The sequence below is a fragment of the Amaranthus tricolor genome, chromosome 7 (assembly GCF_026212465.1).
Source record: "Amaranthus tricolor cultivar Red isolate AtriRed21 chromosome 7, ASM2621246v1, whole genome shotgun sequence".
Lineage (NCBI taxonomy): Eukaryota > Viridiplantae > Streptophyta > Magnoliopsida > Caryophyllales > Amaranthaceae > Amaranthus > Amaranthus tricolor.
The window spans coordinates 11,698,580-11,724,735 of NC_080053.1; the positions used below are offsets into that span (position 1 = coordinate 11,698,580).

Sequence of the window (26,156 nt, forward strand, 5' to 3'; positions counted from 1 at the left end):
CAATTACAGATAGTTAAAGATCGTTTTGGTCTAGAAGTGAATTTAGCGAGCATGGTGTGCTAAGCAACAAGCCTTGTTGTCTGGAACTTGGGAAGGTTCTTATTCTCTCCTTCCACGCTTTTTAAAAGCTTTGCAACATTCTAACCCTGGCCTAATATTTGAGTGGTTTTTTAAGGAAGACAATGACGCGAGTGTATATGTGCAACCTAATATTAAAACCTTCTAACGTGTCTTTTGGGCTTTTGAACCTTGTATTGAAGGCTTCAATCATTGTAAACCTCTTATCGTCATTGACGACACACACTTGTATGGTAAGTATCGTCATACCTTATTGACTGTCATTGTCCAAGATGGTGATAAGGGAATCTTTCCATTAGTGTTTGCCTTGTTTGAGAAGGAGTGTATAAGTGCATGGTCGTGGTTCATGGCTTGTATTCATAAGCATGTCACACAGAGGATGGGTTTATGCGTTATCTCCAATAGACACGCAGGTATTTTAGCAACCATGGAAGAGCTGGTGTGACAACCACCTTATGCCCATCATAGGTTATGCTTATGTTACTTGCTTAGCAACTCTAATCGTGCTATGGGTAATATTCAACTGAAGAAGTTGTTTGGTAAAACTGCTGAGCAAAGACAACATGCTAAGTTAATGAATGTATTGAGGGCAATTGGGACTGCAAAACGAGAGGCAATTTTTTGGATTGATAAAGTAGGTGACATGTTTAAGTGGTCGTTGTGTCATGATGGGGGTCATAGGTATGACGTCACTAACACGAACTTAGCTGAAGTTTTCAACTTTGTGATGAAGGGTGTACATTTCTTGCCTTTGACTACACTAGTTGAATTCACCTTCTATCGGGTAAATGATTATTTTGCTAAAAGACGTAAATGTGCTAGTGCATGATTACTTGGAGGACATATGTACACACTGCATACCACCAAGATTATCAATAGAAACACCGAGAAAGCGAACTTTCATGAGATTGTCGCATTTGACTATAGTAGAGGTGTTTCTGAAGTTAAGACTGGCGGGGAAATAGAGGATCGTCCAAGAGTGTTAAGATTTAAACTGTGGACTTGAATCAAAGGAAGTGCAAATGTAACAAACTGGAGATATACCACCTATTTGCTGAATTTGGATGGAATGAAATAAGTTATAAGGTTCTAGTATATATAGAGGCTTAATTAACGGCTAATTGACCACACGCCACAAGAAAAAACTCAATAGGCTTGTTCGCACTTACTAACTGCGAACAAACGAAAAAGGTAAAAAAAAAAAAAAAAAGCCACAAAGTTTGACCAAGTTTGACCAGGGTTCTCCTTTGTTTTTAGTTAGTAACTGCGAGCAGATGTGTTGACTTTTTTTGACCTTTTCTGTTTGTTCGCAGTTAATAAGTGCGAACTAATTCGAAGCTAGCTATGGTGAGTCAGACGCTTATTTTTGGAAATAAGTTTAAAATTATCTTATTATATGCTTTTTTTTTATTTTTTTTTTATGAAATCTCTTATATATTTCAAATTTTCTCAAGTATCTTTACGGATGTACGTAATTTTGTTCTTTTTAATGATAAAGTTAACGTAAGAGGAGAAACTGTATTTAAATGTCTTCGCATTTTCGCTGAAACAAATTGTGTCCAATAAGTTGCCTAGCAGAGGGTTGTAAATTTGAACTGCTGTAATCTCTGAAGTAATCAGTTGGGGTTGCTCTACATTTTATCGTAGTTTGTCCAGTGCAGAAGCTCGATGCATAAATACCTTCATTGCATTACCTTTTTTTTTTATTAACTTACAATGTTTGGAAAATATCGAAAATATAGGCTTTTTTATTAAAAAAAATAAAAAACTAAACGCATAAAAAACTACTTCCTCCGTTCTTAATGATGTTCCCACAAGGAATGTTCACGAAAATTCAGAAAAATTGGATGTTTTAAAAAATAGATATATTTTTTATTGAATAATAAATTTGATAGAGGAAAAATTGAAGATCATAAACATTAAAAATTATTAAAAGAATGTTAGTGTAAAAAATGTGAGGAGCACAAGCACAACTAAAGAAAAAATATTTTTATGAAGTTAGTGAGGAACACATGAAAACCATAAAAAATATAAAATTGTTAAAATGAAGTTAGAGGAAAATATGTGAGAACATATATAAGAATTATTAATAAAATATTAAAAAGAGGATAAATAAGGTTATTTTTGTCCAAAATTTCTGATATAAATAAAAATATTCTTTATGGGAACAACAAATGAAACAACCCAAAATGTTAAATGAAAATTTCTTTGAGGAACAAAGGGAGTATTTTTCAAAAGAAAAAATTACCTAGAATAATCCAACATTTTCATGATGTTCATACAATAATCTCACCTATTGATTAACCATAAATAACCCCAACTTTAGGAGATATTTTTCTAAAGTAAACTTAGGTAACCCAATGATCTGTTATAGTAGATAATTCACCAAAAAAGTAAACTGAAAATTAATGTAAAATTAGAGAAAAATTATGAAAATTTACATAAAAAATTTTGAATAATTAACACAAATCAGAATTTTTAAAAAATATTTTCTAAACATTTTTTTCTATATTTTAATTTAATTTACCTTTTTTTAAAAAAAAACTTGATACATCAAGTCTTTAGGTTATCGGGTATACTCTAAAAAAATATCCTTCGAAGTTAGGATCATTCATATTTAATCAATATGTAAAATTGTTGTTGGAAAATCATGATAAAATTGGATTATTCTAAATAATTTTTCCTTTTCAAAATTAAGCATCTTTCAGTTGAACCTGAGGAATTGAATAGTCCACTGTTACTACATTGGGCCATTAACATCAAGCCAAGAAAACTCAACATCAAAAAATTTGATGTGGACTTTTCTTGACTTATTATTGTTAATGTTCTGCTGTTTATAAACCAGTAGTCAGTGAGCAATTAGTTTTTCATATTTTATTTTTTAAGTAAAATTTAATTCTAATGATTACAATTTAAACGTAAGATATATAATGACTCAACAAAATATATATATATATATATATATATATATATATATAATAATAATAATAATAATAATAATAATAATAATAATAATGCAATATATACAATAAATTTATTTAGAATGTAGTATATAATAATTTTCATATATTATTTACTAACAGTAATGCAATATGTAAAGCAACAGGGAGACTGGTGTTGCACAATCACTGAAAGTAACGACCTCGCACTGTCACGTGGATATGAGGATAAATTGAGCTCATCCAACGAATTCAAACACAAAATAGAATCAAAATAGGTCCTAAAAAGGATGTTGTTTTTTTGTCTGAATATGCATGAATAAGTGTAAATCTAGGGTTTAAGAGTTACTTAACATCAAAAATGGGATAAATAGGACAACAAAACCCAACATTTATAGGGAAAATGGGGGATAAAATAATAATTCCATATGAACCTCAACAAAAATGACAAATAAAGTGATAAAAAATAGATGAAGATGAAGAAGAACCTGAACATCCATAAATTTTGATGAGAAAGAAATCAATCAATCACAGGATTACAAAAACTATTTTTTAATGAGAACGGGGTTGATAATGAAAACGTTAACTATGTAAAAAGTAGAAATTTGAAAACCAAAATTTTAGTATCAATATTACAAATCAAGAAAAATAAAGTATCTATTATTTGATATATTTCAACATTTCATATCTATTTTACAAAATTTCAGACTTTTCTTTTCAAAAAATCATTAAAATTCAAAACTCACATCTGAAAGAATTTGTCAAATCGACTATTTAAAATTGATGATGTAAATCTTGAAAGAGTTTGAATTTTGATGATACCAGAACATAAAATTTGTTTCTTATAAAAATGTTTACATAAGATTAGTACTTTAGCTTTGATTCTATTTTTTCTAAAACATTTGATGTCATTATTGGTTATATGATAACCTAATTAAGAATTTTAATTATAGAGAAATTAGCACCTACTTTTTAAGAACCGTCAATAGTAGCATTTTTTAAAAAAATTCTACAGTGTTACACCAACTGTTTAACTTAACTAAAAAGTAACATTATTACTCAGAATTAAATGTTATTCTGTTAAATTTGTTTAAGAAGTATTGTTAAATTAGTGAAGACCTAATGTCCTTCATTAACTTATTCGCTGCCTACTTGACTGTCACAAGACTATTATGAGCATGAAGACCTCTATAAGTATGCCCAGGGTTAAATCTTCATAATAGCCCATGTTATGACATCAGGAAGTCTATTAGCATAAAGCCTTTAACTGCAATTAATGTCCATGTACTTCTTACAATATATATCTTATCGTTTGCCCTCTCCACTAAAACTTCAAAGCCTAATTCAATAGCATAATGTCGTACAACATTCCTCACATGTTGTTTATCAATAAAATATTTGCCAACGAGACAATGTGATACTGCCCCTTCCATTATCAACATACATTTGACCATATTTAAACAATATTTGAATGTAATTATCATCATTTTCATCTTCCTCCAAATGATTACCCCAAATAAGATGTTTCAATGGTGCAGTAGACTTTGAGGGTTATTTGGCAAGGGGTTTTGGGGATGTGGCTCAGGGGTAGATGCTCGGTGGTCTGATGCTCAAGGGGTTGTGGATCAAGAAGTGGATGCTTAGTACTATGATGCTCGATAGGTTGTTGCTTAGTAGTTTGATGCTCAAGGGGTTGTTGCTTAGTGGATGCCTGCATTTTCCTAAGACTCTTAACCGACTTCATAAATGCATTCTCCTCTTCATGTACATCAATCGAAATTACTATCAATTCCTTACAAGGTAACTTTGCAAACATCCTCGTTAAATCATGATCCCAATCCAACCAACGACGCTTCTTTTCTACACATAAGCAAATCTGGGGTGTCTCGGCATGTTCTTCCCTGAGTTAATACTCACATTCTCCCGATCAATAATCAAATCCAATATTGTTTCTCTATCCTTGTCTGGTACCGTTAAATTAACTTCACTACCCATCCTTTTAAACCTTAAGATCACCGATTCCCTCATTTTATAACATGAAAGACAATGAAACAAATGATGAAAGCTCTAATCTTTAGCAACATAATAATTTCACAAAACAATTAAGAGAAAACAAACCCTAATTATGCAAAAAAAAAAAAAAAAAAAAAAAAAAACAAATATGATTGAAAGCATTTACTAACTATACCCTTATTTTTTGAGGAACAAACAAAATCGAGAAGAACTACATACCTTCAATGGAGATGAAGAAAAGTGATGAGATTCTCAGAAATTAAAGATGAACATTGATTTTCGTTCGAAAATCCGAAAAAAGAGGAGAGAAGTTAGGGTATTAATAACATTTATACCAATTGACGTCTTAAATTAGATTTTTGGCCCTTTAATGTTACTATTCAGTTAAGTTAAATAGTATGTTATTACGATGTAGATTTTCTTTAAGAAATGCTACCATTGCATTGGTGCTTATTAAAGACTAAGTGCTATTAAAATATGTGGAGTAAAAATATGTTATTGAGAATGATGGATTGGTAGTTGAGAGCTTTTTCTTTGACCTTATTATCTGTCGAGAGAGTATAAAATTCCGAGTGTGTATACATAATAAAATATTGTGAAAATATATATTGAGATATTTTACAATTTTTTCAACATTTCTAATTTTTTTGGGGAATAATTTATATATAATTTTTTATTACGTGGTAGGTCGAGCATAGGGGATAGATTAGAATTGAAATCTGGAAAAGTGAACCTTATGATATTTACTATAGTCATGTTTGTAGTGAGGGTAAATATTTAATCATAATCATAATCATCATAATCATAAAATACACTAATGAAAAAACGACTTAAGACATATGTCACACTATCATTAAAAATTTTCCGCCTTTTTCTTATTATTGACAAGGAAACTTTTGATATTTGACTTAAGATTAAGGAAAACAATTAACTCATTAAAACATATAATTTTTGTTGATTGATTATAACTATATGCAGTGATCTATTGAAATACTATATTTTTTTTATATAAACCAAAAAAATAATATAATGTAAATCTCTATTTTAAATTAGATAATAAATTATCATCATATAATGAATAAGCTAACTAATTTGACTATTTTTCAATTAAATCTCCCCTCCTATCTATCATAATTGAAGACTTTTTAAATTTTATTTGTCTTAATTACAATAATTACTATGAGTATATGTTTTAATATTGTTGTATAATAAATTATTTATTCACTTTGATAAAGATAATATCAATCATCAATAATTAATCAATCAATAAAATATATTAATGAGGAAAAGACTCAAGACATGTGTTACACTGTAATTAAAATTTTTTTCGCTTTTTTTCTATTATTGACAGGAAAAATTTTTGATATTTGACTTGATATTTAGGGAAACAATTAACTCATTAATTAAAACATGTAATATTTGTTGATTGACTATAACTATATGTGATGATCTATTGTAATACTATATTTCCTTATATAAACCAAAAAAATAATATACATGTAAATTTTTATTTTAATTTAGATAATCAATCCTCATCATACTCCTATAATGAATAAAGCTAACTACGAGTAATTTGGCTTTTTTTCAACTAAATCCTCCCTCCTATCTATCATAGCTGAAGGCTTTTTAAATTTATTGTTTCAATTATCAATAATTACTATGAGTATATGTTTTAAATTTGTTGTATAATAAATTATTTTTTCGCTTTGATAATGATAATATCATAACAAATACAAAGATTTAATAATTAAGTTTATGTTGTGAATGAATATATTTTATATAATAATATCATTATTTATATTAGTAGATATTTATAACTCCGTGTTTTACACGAGAATCTATCTAGTATAAAAGCTAAAATACCAAAATATAAGGTAAGTAGAGCTGAATTCAAATGGAAATATAGAGGATATAAAAATCTAATAGTATGAGGAAGATTATTGAAAATAAGATGTTCAACCTTATTTTGGTGGAATAAAAGAGAAATATTTTCCTAGTAACAATTTGCCAAAAGCATGAGGGAATTAATTCTTCTTTTTGTTTTTCATTATCATTTTACAAGTATTTTCACCTTTAATAACAACAATATTTTTATTTGAATAACCTTATTTTCTTAGTTTTTAGGGAAATTCGCAAAGATTCACCTTTTAAAATCCCTTTTTGTAAAGAAACACTTTTTATAATTTTTTTTTTGTGAAAAAACACCTTTTAAGAGATTTTTTTTTAAAAATAGACACCTTAATTCAATTTCCGGTGGCTTTTGTGTAATTTCCAGCGTTGACTATGCCTGTTGACCTCCAAAAATTTAAAAAGATTAATTTTTTTTATATTTTTATATTTTTATTATTATTATTTATTTTTTATATTTTTATTATTATTATTATTATTATTATTATTATTATTATTATTATTATTATTATTATTATTATTTATTTTTTTTAAAATTTTTTATTATTATAGTTATTTTTTTAATTTTAATTTTAATTTTATTTTTATTATTACTATTTTTATTAATATTACTATTATTGTTATTTTATATTTTTTTTAAATTTTTATTTTTATTATTATAATTAATTTTTTTTAAAAATTTTTTTTAAATTTTTTTGTTTTGTTTTTATTTTTATTTTTATTTTTATTATTAATATGATTTTTTTTAATTTTAATTTTTATTATTATTTAAAAAAATTAAAAAAAAATTAATAATAATAATAATAATAATAATAATAATAATAATAAAAATAAAAACAAAAATAAAAAAATAATATTTTTTTTAAAAATTAAAAAACTTTATTTTTATTATTATTTTTTTTATTTTTCCTTTGTTTTTATTTTTATTTTATTTTTAATTTTTATTATTATTATTTTTTTATTTTTGTTTTTATTATTATTATTATTATTATTATTATTATTATTATTATTATTATTATTATTATTATTATTATTATTATTATTATTATTATTATTCTTATTAAATTTTTAAAAAATTTTTTTATATTAATAAAAAAAAATAATATTAATAATAAAAATAAAAATAAAAATAAAAACAAAAATAAAAAAAAATTTTAAAAATTTTTTTAAAAAATTAATAATAATAATAATAATAATAATAATAATAATAATAATAATAATAATAATAATAATAATAATAATAATAATAAAAAGTAAAAACAAATATAAAATAACAACAACAACAACAACAATAATAATAATAATAATAATAATAATAATAATAATAATAATAATAATAATAATAATAATAATAATAATAATAATAATAATAATAATAATAATAATAAAAGTAAAAAAAAATTAAATAAAAAAAATAACTATAATAATAATAAAAATTTTAAAAAAATAAATAATAATAATAATAATAATAATAATAATAACAATAATAATAATAATAATAATAATAATAATAATAAAAATAAATAAATAAATAATAATAATAAAAATAAGAAAATATAAAAAATATTAATCTTTTTAAATTTTTGGAGGTCAACAGGCATAATCAATGCCGGAAATTACACAAAAGCCACCGGAAATTGAATTAAGGTGTCTATTTAAAAAAAAGTCTCTTAAAAGGTGTTTTTTTTAAAAAAAAAATTATAAAAGGTGTTTCTTTACAAAAAAGGGGTTTTAAAAGGTGTTTCTTTGCAAATTTCCCTAGTTTTTATTTTCATTTTAAATATTTTTCCGACACAAGCAAGACCTTATCGAAGTCTGATTCTCCTTTGAATAGTATAAAGAAAAATTTACCTAAAATAATATAACTTTTTCATGATTTTCTTATAATAATCTCACCTATTGATTAACCATGAATAATTTCAACCTTATGCGTTATTTTCCTAGAATAAACTCGGACAATCGAATAACATGCTATAGTAGGTAATTTACCAAAAATATAAACTACAAATTAATATAAAATTAAAGAAAAGTTTTGAAAATTTACGTAAATTCTAAAAAATTCTAACATTCCTTTTACATTTTTTTCAACCTTTTATTTTAATTTATCTTATTTTTAAAAACTTAAAGCTTGCTATAGTAGGTATTTCGATTACACGAGTTTAATGATGAAATAATTATAAAAAAATCATAAAATATCATAATTTTTGCTAGTATAAAATGCTAGGTCATAGAGATTTGTTGGGGGTAAGAAACCATGGCTTCTTCATCTTCCGTCATTGCAGGTATGGCTAGTTGCTTCAAGCCTCATCACAGAGCAACTTCATGCTTCAACTCTCTTACAATTCCAAACCATTCTTTTCGCCTCACTCAAATTTCTCACTTCGTACGAAAAACTCCCAAGTCCCTTCCCCTTTTTGTAGACGTCTCAAAATTGATGAAATCCGCCATTAAAAGCCAAGCAAGAGCAGACTTTGAATCTGTTAACATTGCGGATGATGTCACTCAGGTTGTTTTCTCGTCTCTGCCTTTTATTTTGTCGATTGCTTCCTGGGTTTTGCTCATTTCTGAATTACAAGCTATTTTTCTTTCATCTTATGCATTTTGTTGTTCTTATGTCTGCATAATTTCTCCGTACCTTCTTCTTCTGGTGTACTCCGTTTCATTCAATTTGCTACAATTTTCTTTCGTGTGTGCGTTTAATGATTTTCTATAATAATGTTTGTCATATCCCATATTAGCTCAAGCTATTTTCATCTTATTTACACATTTTGTGCATGGCTCGTTTTAAATTCGCCCTAACAACCAACTAAAATTAAAAACGCGAAAATTCGGATGTTATAAACAATAGTAGCAAAATCGGTGCGTTGGAAGAGTATTGGATGATGGGGAATTGCCCCTTGCAAATTGCTATATAGAATGTCAAGGGATTTGCTGCAATGCTAAAAAAAACCTTGAATTATTAGATGATTGAAGAAGAGATTATAACATCTAGCATTGTCAGTTTGTAAAATGATTAGTGTTGCAACTTAAGGTTAATAAAAAGAAACTCCACGATTGTTCTCATATATTAAATTGCAGTTGTGTAATCTAACACTTCATGTTGGAAAATAAAATAAAATAGGAATTTTATTGCATTAAAATTAGTTATTTTCTAAATCTTGTAGGATATCTTTTAGTTAATTTAAGGAAATATATATTTCGTTATTAATAGGAAATTAGTAAGGACTATATATTATAAATGGAGGTCATCAAATGTAAACGAAGTAATAAAATAAATAAACTTGTTTTTTTATTGTCTAACTAGGTATCAGATCTAACATTTCCACTACCATCTTCTACATAAAAAACTTCACCCTCTTCTAATTCGAGGTCTTTCATTTTTGCTCCAACATCAAACTTTTGTTTTGGAGCTCCTATAGCAAAATTATTTAAGTTCACTACTTCTGTCTTCCTCGACTTTGGCTTACCAGCTAACTTCGGCGTTTGAACTTCTTGAGAATCTGCTTTGTCAATCATAATCCACATATTATTCTCTTTCTCCATTCATTCCTATCCATTGTCACGTGATCATGCAGGAGCCAATTCATTAAGTCATTAATAACTTCTATTATTCTAGTTCTCTTTATATTTTCTCCATCTCTTATTCTTCATTGTATATTCAATCCTCTGCTCTACAAAGATTAACTACAACATTATCTTCTCATTTTACTCGATAATTAAGTTCTATGTCAATTAAAAAAGGACCAAAGTTATTACAAACTCTTATCACGGTACCAAAGTCTCTCTCTGGTTTTCCAATTCCAAATTTGTTTAACAATAAACACTATTTCTCCTCAATTTGTCCTTAATATATGTGACTTCAAGACCTTTGTTATGCCTTCATTTCGAATTCTATCCTTTAAGGTATATGAATTCTTTTATCTTAAACTCTTAACATGCGTACAAGCTACCCTATCTTCCTATTATGATCTTTTTAAAAGCCCTACATTCTAGCCATAGTACTGATTTAATGAGATCTCGGTAAAATACTCTCATTAACGTTATTAGCGCACTTTGGTCGCATAATAATTTTCTTTACACTCCGTTTAAGCCACCCATGATCCTATGCCTACCATTTTGATCAATATCTCCATTCTTAAATAAATTAAGCCAAAGTACTTTAAACACTTATTTGGAGGGAGTTGTTTCACATTCAACTTTAGAACACCTTTGCCATGATCTTTCTCAACAAAATAACATTTGATACTATGTCTTGTTTTGGTTCAATTCATATCCTTTTGATTCCAACTCATATCAATTGACCTCATCTCTAGTTTTGTCCACTAAAACAATGTCATTACTAAACAACTACACTAGTAAACTTCTCTTAGATTCTCTACAAACTTGATAGACTAAAAGCAAACTCCGGTCGTGGGCCTCTAAATGTCTATTTATATAAAATTAAGTATAAGTTGCAGCTTCACAGGCAAATGATGTGTGCATTATATGCTGCCTTTTACATTAACAGAGGGATTGCTAGCAGAAAGAAGTCATGTTGTTTAGTTTTATAGTGAAAAAGCTTTCATTTCAGAATTTAGGGAATCATTTTAAATGCCTGTTATACATTATGATTTTATCCTCTTTATTGTTGTGTTGTGTGGGTAGTCATTCTATTTCCAACAAAATCTGGAATTATTAGCTTATGCTGGCCATAAGTGTTTACACTGGTTCTTGCTGTGCTACATACTTTGGGAGATTATCAAGTCTGGATGATATTGAATACTTAATTGAGATTGTTGTAAATAAAGAATTATTTTTCTCATAGCTTTATCGCTGTCAGTGTATTTTGATGCTTTTGCTTGAAACTGATCAGTAGCTTGGAATTAATGCATTATGCTTTTTCTTTGAATCTTATCAATAGATTTTGAAGCTATGATTACAACATGTGCTACTTAAATTTTCTAGTTTTCTGATGTTAAAGCTATAACTTAACTATCAATCTTTGAATTGATGGCTAGTTGATTGGGTGCACTCCAATGGTATATCTCAATAAAGTTACTGAAGGTTGTGTGGCTAACATTGCTGCAAAACTTGAATCCATGGAACCTTGTCGAAGTGTGAAAGACAGGTAAACCCTTAAATGCTGCTGAACCTTTTGGCTTGCTGAGGAACATTTTCTCACTGCCTCTGGTTATTAAAACTGAAAATTGAAGCTTTATCATGGTTTTGCTGACTTATAAATAATTATTATAATTGTCATTTTCTTGGGGATTCTACCGATTTTGCCCTTCTTTACTTGTTTTCTAGCGTGTCTGAAACTTGAGCATTTTGTGAACTATGTATGTGCTCGTATGTATATTCAAAATTTATCCTTCTTTGCCTCCGTGTCTCTTTCAATTTCCTTCTCTATTTATAGAAGTAGATAAATTGTAAAACACTCGTCTATAATTGTGATTGTTCATGTGTCATTTTCTTTAGTTTCCTTAATCATTCACAAGGCTGAGCTTGCATTAAAATTAATGTTGTAGACTTGCCAAGTTTAAAATTTTACCAATTAGGAAGTAACCAAAGTTCATTTATGTGTGTTGTCAAAGGAGAAAATGAAACTAAACATAGAAAAAACAAGTTTCTTTGACTGGAAACAAGTGTTCAATGTGAGATGAGGATTTAAGTGGAGTAAGTAAGACATCAACAAGGTCATTGAAGACACTAGAGATTGTACTTCTAGTGTTCATTATTGTTTGTAGTTTTCAAAATTGTAATGATGTTAAAGTGAACAAGGTAGCAACAAGAGTGATGATAGCGCATGTTACTTGGACTCGGGTACTGATGTTGGATACCGGTACGTGTCCAAGTGTCGGATACGTCTAAATATTCAATTTTACGCCTAAAGTGTCGAAATGTCATACCAATGTCCAAGGATCAAGGATCGGACACGGGTACGTGAAGCAAAATGAAGAGTCCGGGTAACATAGATCGTAGCTATAGCATTTATCATCCTTTTGTCAGCATATTAATTATTAAAGCACATTCAAGCATATGTTATTGTTGAGTTGGCCCATGCTTCATATCTTGATTTTATTTTTCATAGCTTATGTTCAGTTAAACTTTTTCTGCAAGTCCGCGTCCTAAGTTTTACATTCTCCTTTAGGTTGCCATCCTTTGTAAATTTTCTGCACGTGATCAGCTATGAACGTGTTCTCTTTACAGTCCTCCTCGCACTGTTGTCCATCACGTTCAGTCTTATTTTAGGCCGTGAAATGCTACTTGATACTCCCTAGTCCCTAATGCTATACCTTTGTTTTTGTTGAAATTAGTTACCATGGATGTCATGCTCTATACATTCAAGAATTACATAAGTTTGTTAATTTTAACCAACTTTAGATGGTTCTAATCTTAATTTTATATATATATATATATATATATATATATATATATATATATATATGTTTCTTTTAGAATTGGATGTGCTATGATATCAGAGGCTGAAGAAAGTGGTGCAATTTCTCCTGAGAAGGTGCGGTATATCTTCAGTTTTTAATAACTTTTGGGTCTGTCATACTCCCCAATATACCTACTAATAATTTCATGAGGCTATGCCTTTGCATGTTGTTACGTCTCTTGTGTTTGATGGGTATACACAGTCCGTATTGGTGGAGCCCACAAGTGGAAATACGGGCATTGGTATTGCTTTTGCCGCAGCAACTAAGGGTTATAGATTGATTGTCACACTGCCTGCATATGTAAATTTAGAAAGGCGGATCCTTTTACGTGCATTTGGAGCTGAGGTAGTTCTAACAGATCCAATGAAAGGCATGAAAGGTGCCGTTGAGAAGGCTGAGGAACTTGTTTTGAGCACTCCAAATGCTTACATGTTACAACAATTTGATAATGTTGCCAATACTAAGGTTATTTATTTACTTCTTAAAATTACATTACTTATTTATTAGGAGCATAAGATTTAATATTTAAGAGTGCGCAAATTGCTCCATGCTTCTTAATCCTTGCTACTGCAGATCCATTTTGAAACGACTGGTCCAGAAATATGGGAAGATACTTTGGGTAGTGTTGACATTTTTGTGGCTGGAATGGGCACTGGTGGTACTGTTAGTGGTACTGGACGTTACCTAAAACTGGTGAACAAAAATATCAAGGTTTGTAACATCATTATTTGAAACTTTTAGTTTTTGTTTCTACTGTGGCCTCATAGATCTAAAATGGAGCAAGCAATTGCAAGAAACAAAAGATCTAGAGTTAAGTGGTTTTTCTTAGCTTTATGTTTTATACATAAATTGTCGAACTTTTCTATTAGAAGCGCAATGGTTGTAAATGATGTCTCAATTTTAAATTTTAACCTCAAGTGATCAAAGATTTGATGGTTGTTTTGGTAATTGCCGAGTATGATGAGGATTCTAAGGGAATTTAGATGAACTGCAAACTTCAGAATGCTCTGCTGTATATGGCTTGAGCCAATATAATGAGTAGGCTGTCATCTTGTAATGTTTTTTATACTCATTGTCATGCTAAGGAACCTGTTGACATTTAGCTTCCTTGGTTTGTTCTTGACTAGATACTGTCAAATCATCACTTATACAGGCTATTATTCTATATATGTACTCATTCCAATTTTCTTTCCACTATTGTTCCTACTTCCTATTGCTAAGTTGACCTTTTGGCTGACTAGATTGTTGTCTTTGGTTTCCAATTTTAGGTAATAGGTGTAGAACCAGCTGAAAGGGGTGTAATCTCTGGAGAAAATCCAGGTGATTGTTTAGATAAATGTTTGTATTCACCCCAACTTTGGTTTGCTTTAGCTTTATCATTACATGTTTCTTCCCTCTTCATATGATGCTCCATGCTCAATTCTATGATGTTGGTGCAGGATATGTGCCTAGTATCTTGGATACTACTGTGCTAGATGAAGTTATGAAGGTATTAGCTAATACGTAGTTCCTCCTTTCATCTTAGTTTCTCATTTTTTATGTACTGTACTCTCAGTTGCCACTAGCTTGCTCAGTTTACATGCCCTTGACGTATGAGGAGTTTCAAGTACACAAGCTTATCATTGATTTATTGAAATGATAAATTGTTTCTTTTTTTGACCCTTGATGGAAAATTCCTTTTGCTTCTTCACATAAAAAAGCTGATATGATTTAATTTACAATCAAGTGCAGTAGCATACTTGCAAACATGGACTCATACATATTCATTTTTTCTTATGTTGGTACGAGATTTCTAGAGAAACTATATGTATAGGGATACTTTTAATGAAGAACATGAGCAACATATCCATGTATAAGGCAAGGGCTCATTTATTTCTTTTTATTATATGGTGATGTGGTTACATGAAGACAAGTGTCTGTTTGGTTTTGGTATTTAGAGTAACACCTCCCGATTTTTTCCACCTTTTTGCTTCGATTTATTTATCTTTCTCCACAATAACTCCTTGCTTTTTCTACTTTGATCGCAATATTGGAGGAATACTTAGGAAACTTGGAGAAGGGAAGAAATGCGTGGAAAACAAGAGAAAAAGAGAATAACTACAAAGGAGAGAATAGTCAGATGAATACCAAGTACTTTCGAATTAAGCCCTTGCTCCTCTATTTACACTCAAATGGCTTGGTGTTGTTTTTCCCTTAACCTTACCCCAAAGTTCTCTTGGAGATGTCTTTGCCATTGTGGGATTTCTCTCTTGAACGTATATATCATGGTTAGGTCATCATAGTCAAGTAGGATGAAGCCTCTATCTTGTGAGTTAGTTGACTATGCACATTATTTGGAGTAATAGATGAATTTGTATTCTCTATCTTTAAGAGCATCACAATTCGCTATGTGGTTTAAGGTTGTCAGGATCGAGATTCTACGTAGGATCGAAAGATCAGGTGGGATTGGATCGTTGGATCGGGTCAGATTGGTTGATTATACAAATTTGCAGAAATAAAAAGTTTTATTATGACCATGTTTATTGTTTGATCATTTTCAGTATAAAAAAGCACTAAAAACACATACATACACACCAAGTATATGATAATGAACCATAGTCAACAAAAACGAACAAAGATACTAGCAAAAAACAATTTCAAAATACAATATTCAAAATAATCAAAAGACATATTAATTAAACTATTAAGGTTTTAAAATTGACTTAAACGTCATCACTCATCAAGTCATCATATCCAAAGCTTCCATCATCACCATCAGTTTCCCTGTGGTAGTTACATATAGATCATCACCGTCACCCAAATCATCTCCATCAACTTCTCATGAACCACCAAATGTTCTAGCTGCAGCATCATCACTTAACGGTTGTGCATCTACATTCTCACGCAACTCATCTATATGAAAAAATATTATTATAATGAAAATTAAGCATTCAATAAATAATAAAAAAGAAGAAAAACATACTTTCAATGTCTAAAATCTCCATCACCATTGTTTTCACCTACTCCAATTTGTAGTGCAGATCTAGTAAACCTACGTGCTCTATCAAAATAATTTAGCCATCGATCATCTGATGGAAGAACGAGATCTTCAATCTCAACTATTCACTCATCATCTGATGGTAAATCATCTAAAATGATAGGCGATTGTGTATTTGTGTACTTGGTTGTTTCTCTTGTCTACGCTTTAACTTCAAATTATACATGACGATACTAAATCATTCATTTTTTGCAGGTGCAATCTATTTCTTTTCTTTGTATGAACCTATTGCAATATTAACCAGTTAAAATAAAATGCACTTCGATTTCGTTCACAACCAGAATAAGATCAAAGATAATAATATATATACCAACTAATGCACTCCAATTTCGTTCACAACCAGAAGAAGTCATGCTTAAAATTCTTGTGGCAAATCGCTTTAATACAGGGCATTCATCACCGTTTGAATGCCACCAATCAGCTATAAAAATAAAACATCATACAAACAAGTAATTGATATATGTAAAATAATTTCACAAATTCTTGTGAGAGACGGTCTCTTTGAAAGACCATCACTAATTTAGCCAGTCAATTATCATCTTTTAGTTTAATTAATCTGTAATGGGTCGGGACTGAGAGATGTCTCTCAAAGAGACGGTCTCTCAGTAGACTGGCTGAAATAATTTTGATAAGGAATTGTGAAAAATTGAAACTTAATAAAGAGTACTTGGATTCTTTTTTGTTCTAGTCATGATAGCCGTAGACAAACCAAAAAGATCTCTTGCATTTTAAAAGCATCCATTTGAAGGTAAATTTTCAACCTCTCTTCAGCATCAGAAACCATTCTTTGCAAACAATTATACAAGCCTATTTTTATGTCCGCACTCGCTAGAAAAGTTGGACTATATTGATATTCTGGATTCAGATAACAAGCACCAACATGCTGTAGTCTATGCAATTGCTTCATATATAAACCCCATTGCGGGATTCTCATCAGAATCAACCATACGAAGGACCTTTACAAGAGGCAATGCACCCTTCTAACATGTAACTACACCTTGCTGAAATCCCCTAGTATCCAAAACAATCCTTTGAACCCTTTTTTCCTTTGATAGTTGAAGAAAATTTACTTGATTTCCACTTATTAGATGCAAATAAAGCCAACTGATCCTTTGTGCTCATTTAAACATCTCAATGTGAGGTATGATGTAGCAAATCGTGTGATAGCAGGTCTAATAAGCTCCCTACCTTTTGTAAACTCTTTCATCCAAGTAAGAAGTGAGATTCTAGAATATATCTAAGTTGTTATCTGCCTAGCTTTTCTTATAGTTGATGTATGAATGTTAATATGTTTAAACATATCCTCAAGCATTAAATCAATGCATTGAGCAGCACATGGTGTCCAAAATAGGGTTGGTCTTTTCTCCATCAACTTCTCACCAACTGCTTTATAGTTAGCAGCATTATCAGTTACAATTTGCACTACATTTTCTGGCCTAACCTTCTCTACAACAACATCTAACATGTCAAAGACTTTATCAGCTGCCTTGGAAATTGCTGATGTAAATAGAAGACAAGAAGACCGTTCCCTTAGGGCTATTCACAAGAAAATTACTGATTGAACATCTTCTTTTATCACCCCAACCATCGGACATAATAGTGGAACCAGTCCTTTTCCATTCTACTTTAAACTCCTCAAGCATGACCATGGCATTTTTCACTTCTTGGTTAAAAAATGTGACCCTCATTTCATGATAACTAGGAGATTTTAGTCCAATACCAAACCTTGCAACTTTTTCAATCATGATTGGAAATTCAGGATTGTTGATCACATTAAATGGTCTAGCACTAGTGTAAATAAAGCGAGCAATTCGTTGACAAATCTTCTCTTTCTTTCTTTTAAAATTTTGATCGAGTGTTGTTTGCTAACCATGCTTACTTTTTTTTCTTTTCATGATTACCCCCACTTTCACATTCTTCCTCACCAATGTCATTTATTTATCTATTTATTTTTTTGCACTAGATGCTTCTGAAGTTGCTTCTAACAATGCTCCAAACTTAAAATCGTCAGGAACTTGCAAACAACCTTCAACATTAATACCAATACAAGCAAGATGATGCTTATGCCTAAAATATCCACCTAAACGCACACAACCACAATGTTTACATTTTACTTTCTTAGCTACTTTATCAACTTCAATACAATGTTCCTGACCTGGATCAGTTCTACCATCCGATGCATTTATCCTCTTCTTATTAGAAGTCATTCTGTTAAGTTGATAAAAATAGGACAATCATTTATTTATAATTAACAAAAGCAAAACCATAAGAAGGACAAACAAATTTAAGAATGGTAAATGAATAACATAAAAAATGAAAATCAAATTTCAAATTCAACATACAAATCATCATACAATGATTAATCATAATCAAATTAGGGTTGAATTCTGAAGTCTGAAATCAGCAAATTCATCAAATTTGAATTCATCAAATTCAAAGTCTGAAATCATTAAAAATCAACAATAGCAGATGTAATTCGAATAAGGGTTGAAGCCTGAAGACCTAATTCGAAGTCTGAAGACCTATTTCAAAATCAGATGTTAAAATCAAAATAATATTTGACATTTGACCATGCAGATCAAATTAGAAAATCAAAAAAAAAAAAATCAAATTAGAAAATGAAAAAAGAGTTCGACAATAGGTAATAAAAAAGAAATCAAATATCAAAATCAACATACAAGATTCGAAGTGAAGAACAAGAACCTGAGATGGAGGAGCTGCGGTGAAGATGGTGAAGGAAGTCGTGAAGATGGAACATCAGGTTTAGGGTTTAGGTAGTGAAAGCTACGACCTGCGGGTTTTGGGGGGAAAGAAAAGAAGGAAGGAACTAGGTTGATTAGGGTAATTGGGGGATTGTAGAAGGTAAAGCCCAAAATAAGGGTAAGCATCGGAATCGGTAAGATCGCTTATTAGTCGCGATTCCGCTCGATTCCAACCGATCCCACTGATTCTACATACGATCCCATTTGATCCCGATCCTAGGCACGATTCTAGTTGCTGGCATCGATCTAGATTGTAGGTCCTAGGATCGTACGATCCTACGATCCAAATCGCGATTTTGATATCCATGATGTAATTTATTATTTATGGTTGATTTAAAGAAATTTCTCGAAGAAAATGCATACATCATCGAGAGTAGTAGAGATATCTACCGAGATGTGATCTATAGGATTGAGTGTGGGCGACATTAGACCAATGTTACTATATGGAACAAAATGTTGGACTTTCAGAAAAGTTCATTCTGAAAATATGGAAGTAGCCAAAATGTGGAAGCTAAGATGAATGAGTGGACATACTAAAGGATAGAATTCGAAACAAAGAAATCAAACGGGTTTAGGAGTCGCAGATATTAAGGATCAAACAAAAAAGAATCACAAAGTTGGTATAGGCATGTGTAACGATGAATCGGGTGTGAGCCAACGGGAAGATAGAAGGTTGGACTTGGAACTTGGGGGATTTCAAAAGAGATAGGAAAACCAAATATGACCAGAAGGGCATGAGTAGAAAAAAGATATGAAGAACATTCATTGCAATAAATGGTGATGGAGAATTTATGTGGTCGACCACTAGAGCTCAACCGTTTATGTAGTTGACTCCTATCTTTTGTAATTTAAAATTTTGACGTTGTTGTTATTATATGGTTTAGAAATGAATGAATGCCTTTGTTGACATATAATTAACTATATTGCCAAGCCTACTCGCTTTTTATTAGAAATTATGCGACACTAGCATCATCAAACCCTTTTAAGCCTAAGCTTATGTTTTCAACCTACATTATTGGTTACACTTATCCCAAAATTAATTTCCTATTTATAAGGAAGAATAGAATAAAGGTCATTATATCTTTATACACACATGAGCCAGTTGAGTGTTGGAAAGGGTTATTACTCTTGGAATTAGTAGTCATTTTTAGTTTTTGGTGTGATAAAGTCCTATACATTTCACTTTAAAAGAGGTAATGTTACCTATTGAGTACTTCTTCATTATTCATAATTTTGTAAAATAACCCTATTTGGTTCTTACTTGATAGTATTGAAAGTCCACTTGGAACGACTCCTTGGTGATCATGAGAAATGTCTTACTTCTCTCTTTTATTAATTCTTGAATGTATCTCTGAAATGATTTTGCTATTTGTGGGACAAGTAAAATGTCTATTGTGTTGACAATTAGGAGTTGGCCTAGTGTTTGTTTCTCTTCTACTCTTATAATTGGGCACCGTATATAAGAAGATTAATTCCCTATCAAAAAAACTGTTTGATATGTTTATTTCATTATGTTGCTTAAGACTTAGGATAGTTGAGTTAAGTCGTTTCATTTTTCCATACTTGCATTTCACATGGTTCAAGGATGAGCAAAGTGTCTAGCCTAAGGGAGTTGATCACTTGTTACATAGTTTTGGTGGTGATATGGATTGCAATTTAGGCTAGAGTAAACCATTTTGGAAAAACTTGTATGATTATATTTGAGTTGTTCTTTTCTACTTTCTTCATTTTAATGTCAATAATTTAGGTATTGGGAGGTTTGGACACTCTTTATTTAGGATTTAAGGTTATATAATTTAACTTTCTCTTTTTTTTCTTTGTAACCGCAATTAACATTTAACATTAACAATTTCATATTTTGATGGATATAGGTGTGAAACTTTTTGAGATGTAGGATGAAGATTGTTTATTTATTTTTGCATTTACAATGTTTGCTTCTTTTTTTTCTCCCTTTTCTCTGTACCCAGACATTTTACTGTTGCTCTATCTTCCTAGTTGTATGTTGCTTCCAAATCAGTTTCTTGATCATTGCTTTAGAATAAATGAAATTGAGGTCGTTTTGCTAAATTATGAACATTTTATAAAGAATTATGAGCTTACTATTCCACGAAACCACGTTATTAACTAAAATTATTAGTTGTTATTTTAACATATTAGTCATTACAATTTGTTTTTTTATTGGGTTCTAAAAGATTTATTACAAGCTTCAATTTTGGTATTTGTTCTAGAAAACGTGATATACTATGAATAAAATGGATACTTGTCGAGTAAGCAGTTTATATTGAGATAACTGAAAAATGAGTCTTAACACCGTGAGGTGCCCTGCGTCCTCAATATTGCCACCACTATTGCATTCACGACAATGTCCACAATTTTTTTTCTATGCTTGTGATTTGTTCTACATCATCCAGTTCCTCTACTAAATGCTTGATTGTGTAATCTATATTTTTATCCTTTATTAATCACCTTTTGGCTTATAAGTTTTCCCTTTGTTTATGTGTATTCTTTTAGGTTTTATATATTAGCATTTGTCATTAGACACTTTGAATCTGTTCAGTGTGAATATAATTTCACTGTTGTTTGATTTGGAAACTTGTAGGTTACTAATGATGAAGCAATTGAAATGGCACGACGATTGGCATTGGAGGAAGGTTTACTGGTAAATTTTAGCCTTCATGCCTTGTGAGGAAGCAGAACATTAAACATTATGCTTAATAAGAGTAAAACATACTTACTCGGCTTTTCTTTACTTGCAACACGGATCCACCATAATTCATTGGAGAAAGGTTATTGAATCGGAATCGGATCATGATTTTCATTATCCGAAAAATGGAGATCTGGATTTGGATCGATCTGATATCCAGTTTTGAACACCCCTAGGGGTGGATCCATTTTGATGATTTGATATTTCCTTTATTATAGTATTTTGTCCCAATGAATTAGCACTATTTGGGATATGAGTAGTTATTTTAAAAATGTGTGAGAAATTGAATTTTGTGGATGATATTTAAAGAGTTTAAAGTGTTAATGTGATTAAAAGAAGGTGTTGGGGTTCATTTCCAAATAAGGAAATGATGCAAAATGAAAGGGATAAACCAAAAAGAAAAATGAAGCAAATATAGAGGGATGGAGGGAATACACAATTTTCTTTCATGTTACGTGTGGATGATCATTCTGAATGTCAATGATGCTTGAGATTTCAATTTATATCTATTCATGTTAAGCCATGTTTATTTTAGCTCTTGCATAGCATTCTTATGCCATTTCTAATTGAATGTCACTCCTGATTATTGCAGGTGGGAATATCTTCAGGAGCTGCTGCTGCTGCAGCAATAAGAGTTGCAAAGAGACCTGAAAATGCTGGAAAACTTATTGTAGTGAGTGTTTTTATTCCCTTGTCCCTCTTCTCCATTCATTGGATCAAATGTTCATGTTTTGTCTTCCACCTGATTTTGATTCAAAAGTTACGTGAACAGACTGTTTCTTATGACTTAGGAAATTAGTTTAGTATTCCCTTGGTCGAAGAAAGAAGGGTCAATGTTTAGACCGCTCACAGTAATTCAGAACCAACCGAGAATACTATAGTTCATTGAACAAGAGTTTCTGTTTCGTCGAAAACTTTTGAGAAGTTACTTGCCCCAGCATTTCGTACGGCTTAATAACCTTCATCCCGCTACATAGAAAGAGATGGAGATTGTTGAGCCAATCTTGATCATTTTTTTTCTGTTTCAGATCGGTAAGGCTAATTGATGTCCTGTTTGAAAACGCAGCCAGTTAGTTTGGCTAATCAGACTGCCCGTTTATTGAGGAATTTCAATGTGGCACCAAAATAATGAATTTGGAAGAAACAGAAGAGGTCTTTGTTGGTTAAATTTGATCCATGGAGGTTGGAGCTGATTTTATAGAGATTTATGACAGATTTCTAAGAATCATTATCGTCATCACTTCTGATGCTTAGAAATACAGACTTGAATATAACATACCGAGTAGCCAAGCTAAATTCTATTTGGGAATGATTTGATGGAACGATTTGATGAACTAGTTAAGCTCTGCCCATATTCTAATTTGGAACTAATCTTAACAAAGTCGAGTAGCCAAGCTAACAAACTAATTGAATGTTCTCCTCAAAGCTACAGCCCTCGACCCCGTTATAGTCTAGCCGGTTCTTTACTCCAACTAGGAAAAACAAACCTAATCACACAAGGAAACTAAAATAATAAAACATCTTAATGATTGATTTCTAATTATTGTCCGTAAAATGACCATTAATTATTCACTTACGTTTTTTCTACTGAACTAAGAAAATAAGACATTTTTTCACATGTAAACATCTTCAGTATTCACTTTTAATTGGTAAAGCAAAACCATGTACCATGAAAATTATTCCTAATAAAGCAAATAAAGATAATGTAAAAGGACCATGGTCTAGTTCATATCACATTACATTTACAACCGATATGTAATTGAAAAGACTTTTTGCTGTTTAGATTTGTGCAAGTAATCTTGGAATCCATGAAGATATCTGGGTTAATGACTCTTTCTTAGATGTATTTACGGATTCATCATAGATGTTGAACTCGTAGAAGTTTTTTCAAGAATTAATAGGGTTGAGACGCAAACTTCTACCATAACTGAGATCGTAGAGTTTTGGTTTTGTGTCATTTTTTCTGATGATGTCCTGTTTCATCCAAATGTACATCAAAAGGGAACGGAGGGAGTAAAATTTAGGTGATATAACTTGCATCCTACGATAACCTTCTCAAATTGTTGATATTGCAGGTTATATTTCCAAGTTTTGGTGAAAGATATATCCCCACAGTTCTTTTCCAATCCATTTACAAAGAGGCACAAAATATGTGGGAAGAATAGTTTTCCGAGGGGCAAAAGATGTACGATTATGAACGAAAGTTTGAGTTGTGTCCATCACAAGCAAAGATCATACAAGGCTGTGATTTAGATGTAAGTTCCGGGGTAGCTGCGCTAACTATTACCTTTGTTGATAAAAGCATGTCCCTAACTGTGATTACTTGCAGGTTTTGAGACTAAACAAAGCCAACTAATACATACCATGAACCCTCAATTCTGAGCCGGTATCTCGTTTTTTGAGATGGTTATCAAGCTGAATTCTCTCTGAAAGTTTTCATGGCAGTTGAACCATGAGCTTGCATTAAGTTGATGTTGTTTGGATGGTTTGGAGATTGGTCAGAGATAAGAGAGAAGAAAATTGCAGATATTTCCAGTGTTACCTGTATGGATTTGTTGACCACTTGATTGGTTGGGTTTAGGGTTAACTTTTGGTTATATAATATCACCCCAATTGCGGTTAATCTTTTTGCCTTACTGAAAAAAATGTAATCCCTTTAATCCTTTATATTGCAAATTATAAACAAAATTTCCAATATATGTTGCTGGAAAACGTATTTCCTTTAATCCTTTAATCTTCAATGGTGGATGTCTTCCTCTTCAATAACTTAGTCCCACATCGGTGCTCTATTCATGAGCTAATTTTTGGTTTCATTTATTTTGATGTGTTCCAGAAAACAATCCCACATCGGAAGATTAATCAAACAATAACAAGTTTATATAGTTAGTTCATCTGCTATTAAATAATTGTTTGAAGGTTAAAAAACAAGCTGCTCCAAAAACAAAAAAATACAGCTACTTCAAGTTCAGTACTATTAAAATTTAAAAAAAAATATATATATATTTTTTTTTTATAAGTCGCTGTTAGTAACAGCGACTTAAGGGGTTGACTGGTCAACTCCTTAAGTCGCTGTTACTAACAGCGACTTAGGGCCTTTTAATTTTTTTTTTCTCCTCATTCGCTATTACTAACAGCGACTTATCCGAGGCTAGGCTTGGATGTACGGAAGCTTATTTTGGGACATAAGTTTTCCCGAATCTTATATTCGGAATTAAATTGTTTATTTATCTTATTTTTTTCAATCTTTCCAATTTCAACTTCTATGGCTTTGTTCCATTTTTGCCACTTCAAATTACATTAATTAAATGATTGTATACATACTCCTTCCTATTCAGCTTATGTATCCCATTTCCTTTTATGGTCACGTCACCTTAATTGTCTCATTTTTATTTTTGGTATGGGTTTTTAACTTTTATGCCTTTAGTAGCTTTATCCTATTTTCAATAATACTCTCCATTACCCATACTAATTTTCCTCCCTTACATTAAAAAAACCCATAATACCACTCTTTTTCCTAAACTTAGGGTCCCACTTTTGACTCACCTTAAAATCCATAAAAAGTCAAATGGGACTCTTAAGGTGAATAGGAGGGAGTATTATTTATATATCCAAACAATTATATAAGTGTATTTATATGTTAATAAATTAATTTTTATGATAATTATTGTAAATAATCTTAGTAAATTTTTATGATAATTATTGTAATTTGAAGTGGCAAAAATGGAACAAAGCCATAGAAGTTGAAATTGCATGGATACTTGTTTCCTATCAGGCCAGTATTCTTTCTCCCTTGAACTTGAAAACAAATACTGTTTAGTAAGATTAAATCAATTGTGCAAAAAAATATAAAATACATTAAGTCGCTGTTACTAACGGCGACTTAAAAAAAAAAATTATTTTATTTATTTATTATTTTTTTAAGTCGCTGTTACTAGGGGTGTTCAAAAATATCCGTATCCGAAAACCTGCTTTCCGATTTTTAAAAGCGGATAAATTATCCGGTTTCCAAAATTCGGATAAACCGGGTCGGGTACCCGGTTTTAAAACCGGGTATTCGGGTCGGATACGGATCGCGAATTTTGGAAAACCGGGTACCCGGTATCCGTTTTTTTTTTTTTTTTTTTTAATAAATTTTAGTAGTTTATGGAATTGTGGTTGTATTTTAAATTAACTAATGTTTGTATTTTAATAGTTTATGACTAAGTTAGTTAAGTATATCTATTTCGAAAACCATAATGTTTTAGTTTTGCAATCATTTGATCTTTGTTCAATTTAACCATTCTCTTTGCGGAA

The 26,156-nt window shown here is 30.6% G+C and overlaps 1 protein-coding gene across 1 annotated transcript; it reads left to right on the forward strand.

The window, feature by feature from the left end:
- The first annotated feature begins 9,158 nt into the window (after nucleotides 1-9,158).
- LOC130818732 (cysteine synthase-like) lies at nucleotides 9,159-24,629 on the forward strand. The gene is made up of 11 exons (XM_057684919.1): nucleotides 9,159-9,444; nucleotides 11,936-12,045; nucleotides 13,377-13,434; nucleotides 13,562-13,825; nucleotides 13,934-14,071; nucleotides 14,629-14,680; nucleotides 14,800-14,849; nucleotides 21,759-21,818; nucleotides 22,456-22,536; nucleotides 23,939-24,118; nucleotides 24,193-24,629. Exons 1-10 carry the CDS (start codon nucleotides 9,193-9,195, stop codon nucleotides 24,026-24,028), a joined length of 1,155 nt encoding a protein of 384 aa, XP_057540902.1. The 5' UTR covers nucleotides 9,159-9,192; the 3' UTR covers nucleotides 24,029-24,118; nucleotides 24,193-24,629.
- Nucleotides 24,630-26,156: the final 1,527 nt, after the last annotated feature.

Bases quoted from the DNA above. Each gene is read 5' to 3' on its own strand.
- LOC130818732 (XM_057684919.1), top strand. From the start codon at position 9,193: ATGGCTTCTTCATCTTCCGTCATTGCAGGTATGGCTAGTTGCTTCAAG. The intron at 13,826-13,933 runs GTTATTTATTTA...TTGCTACTGCAG, and splicing joins ATAATGTTGCCAATACTAAG to ATCCATTTTGAAACGACTGG. The intron at 14,681-14,799 runs GTGATTGTTTAG...ATGTTGGTGCAG, and splicing joins AATCTCTGGAGAAAATCCAG to GATATGTGCCTAGTATCTTG.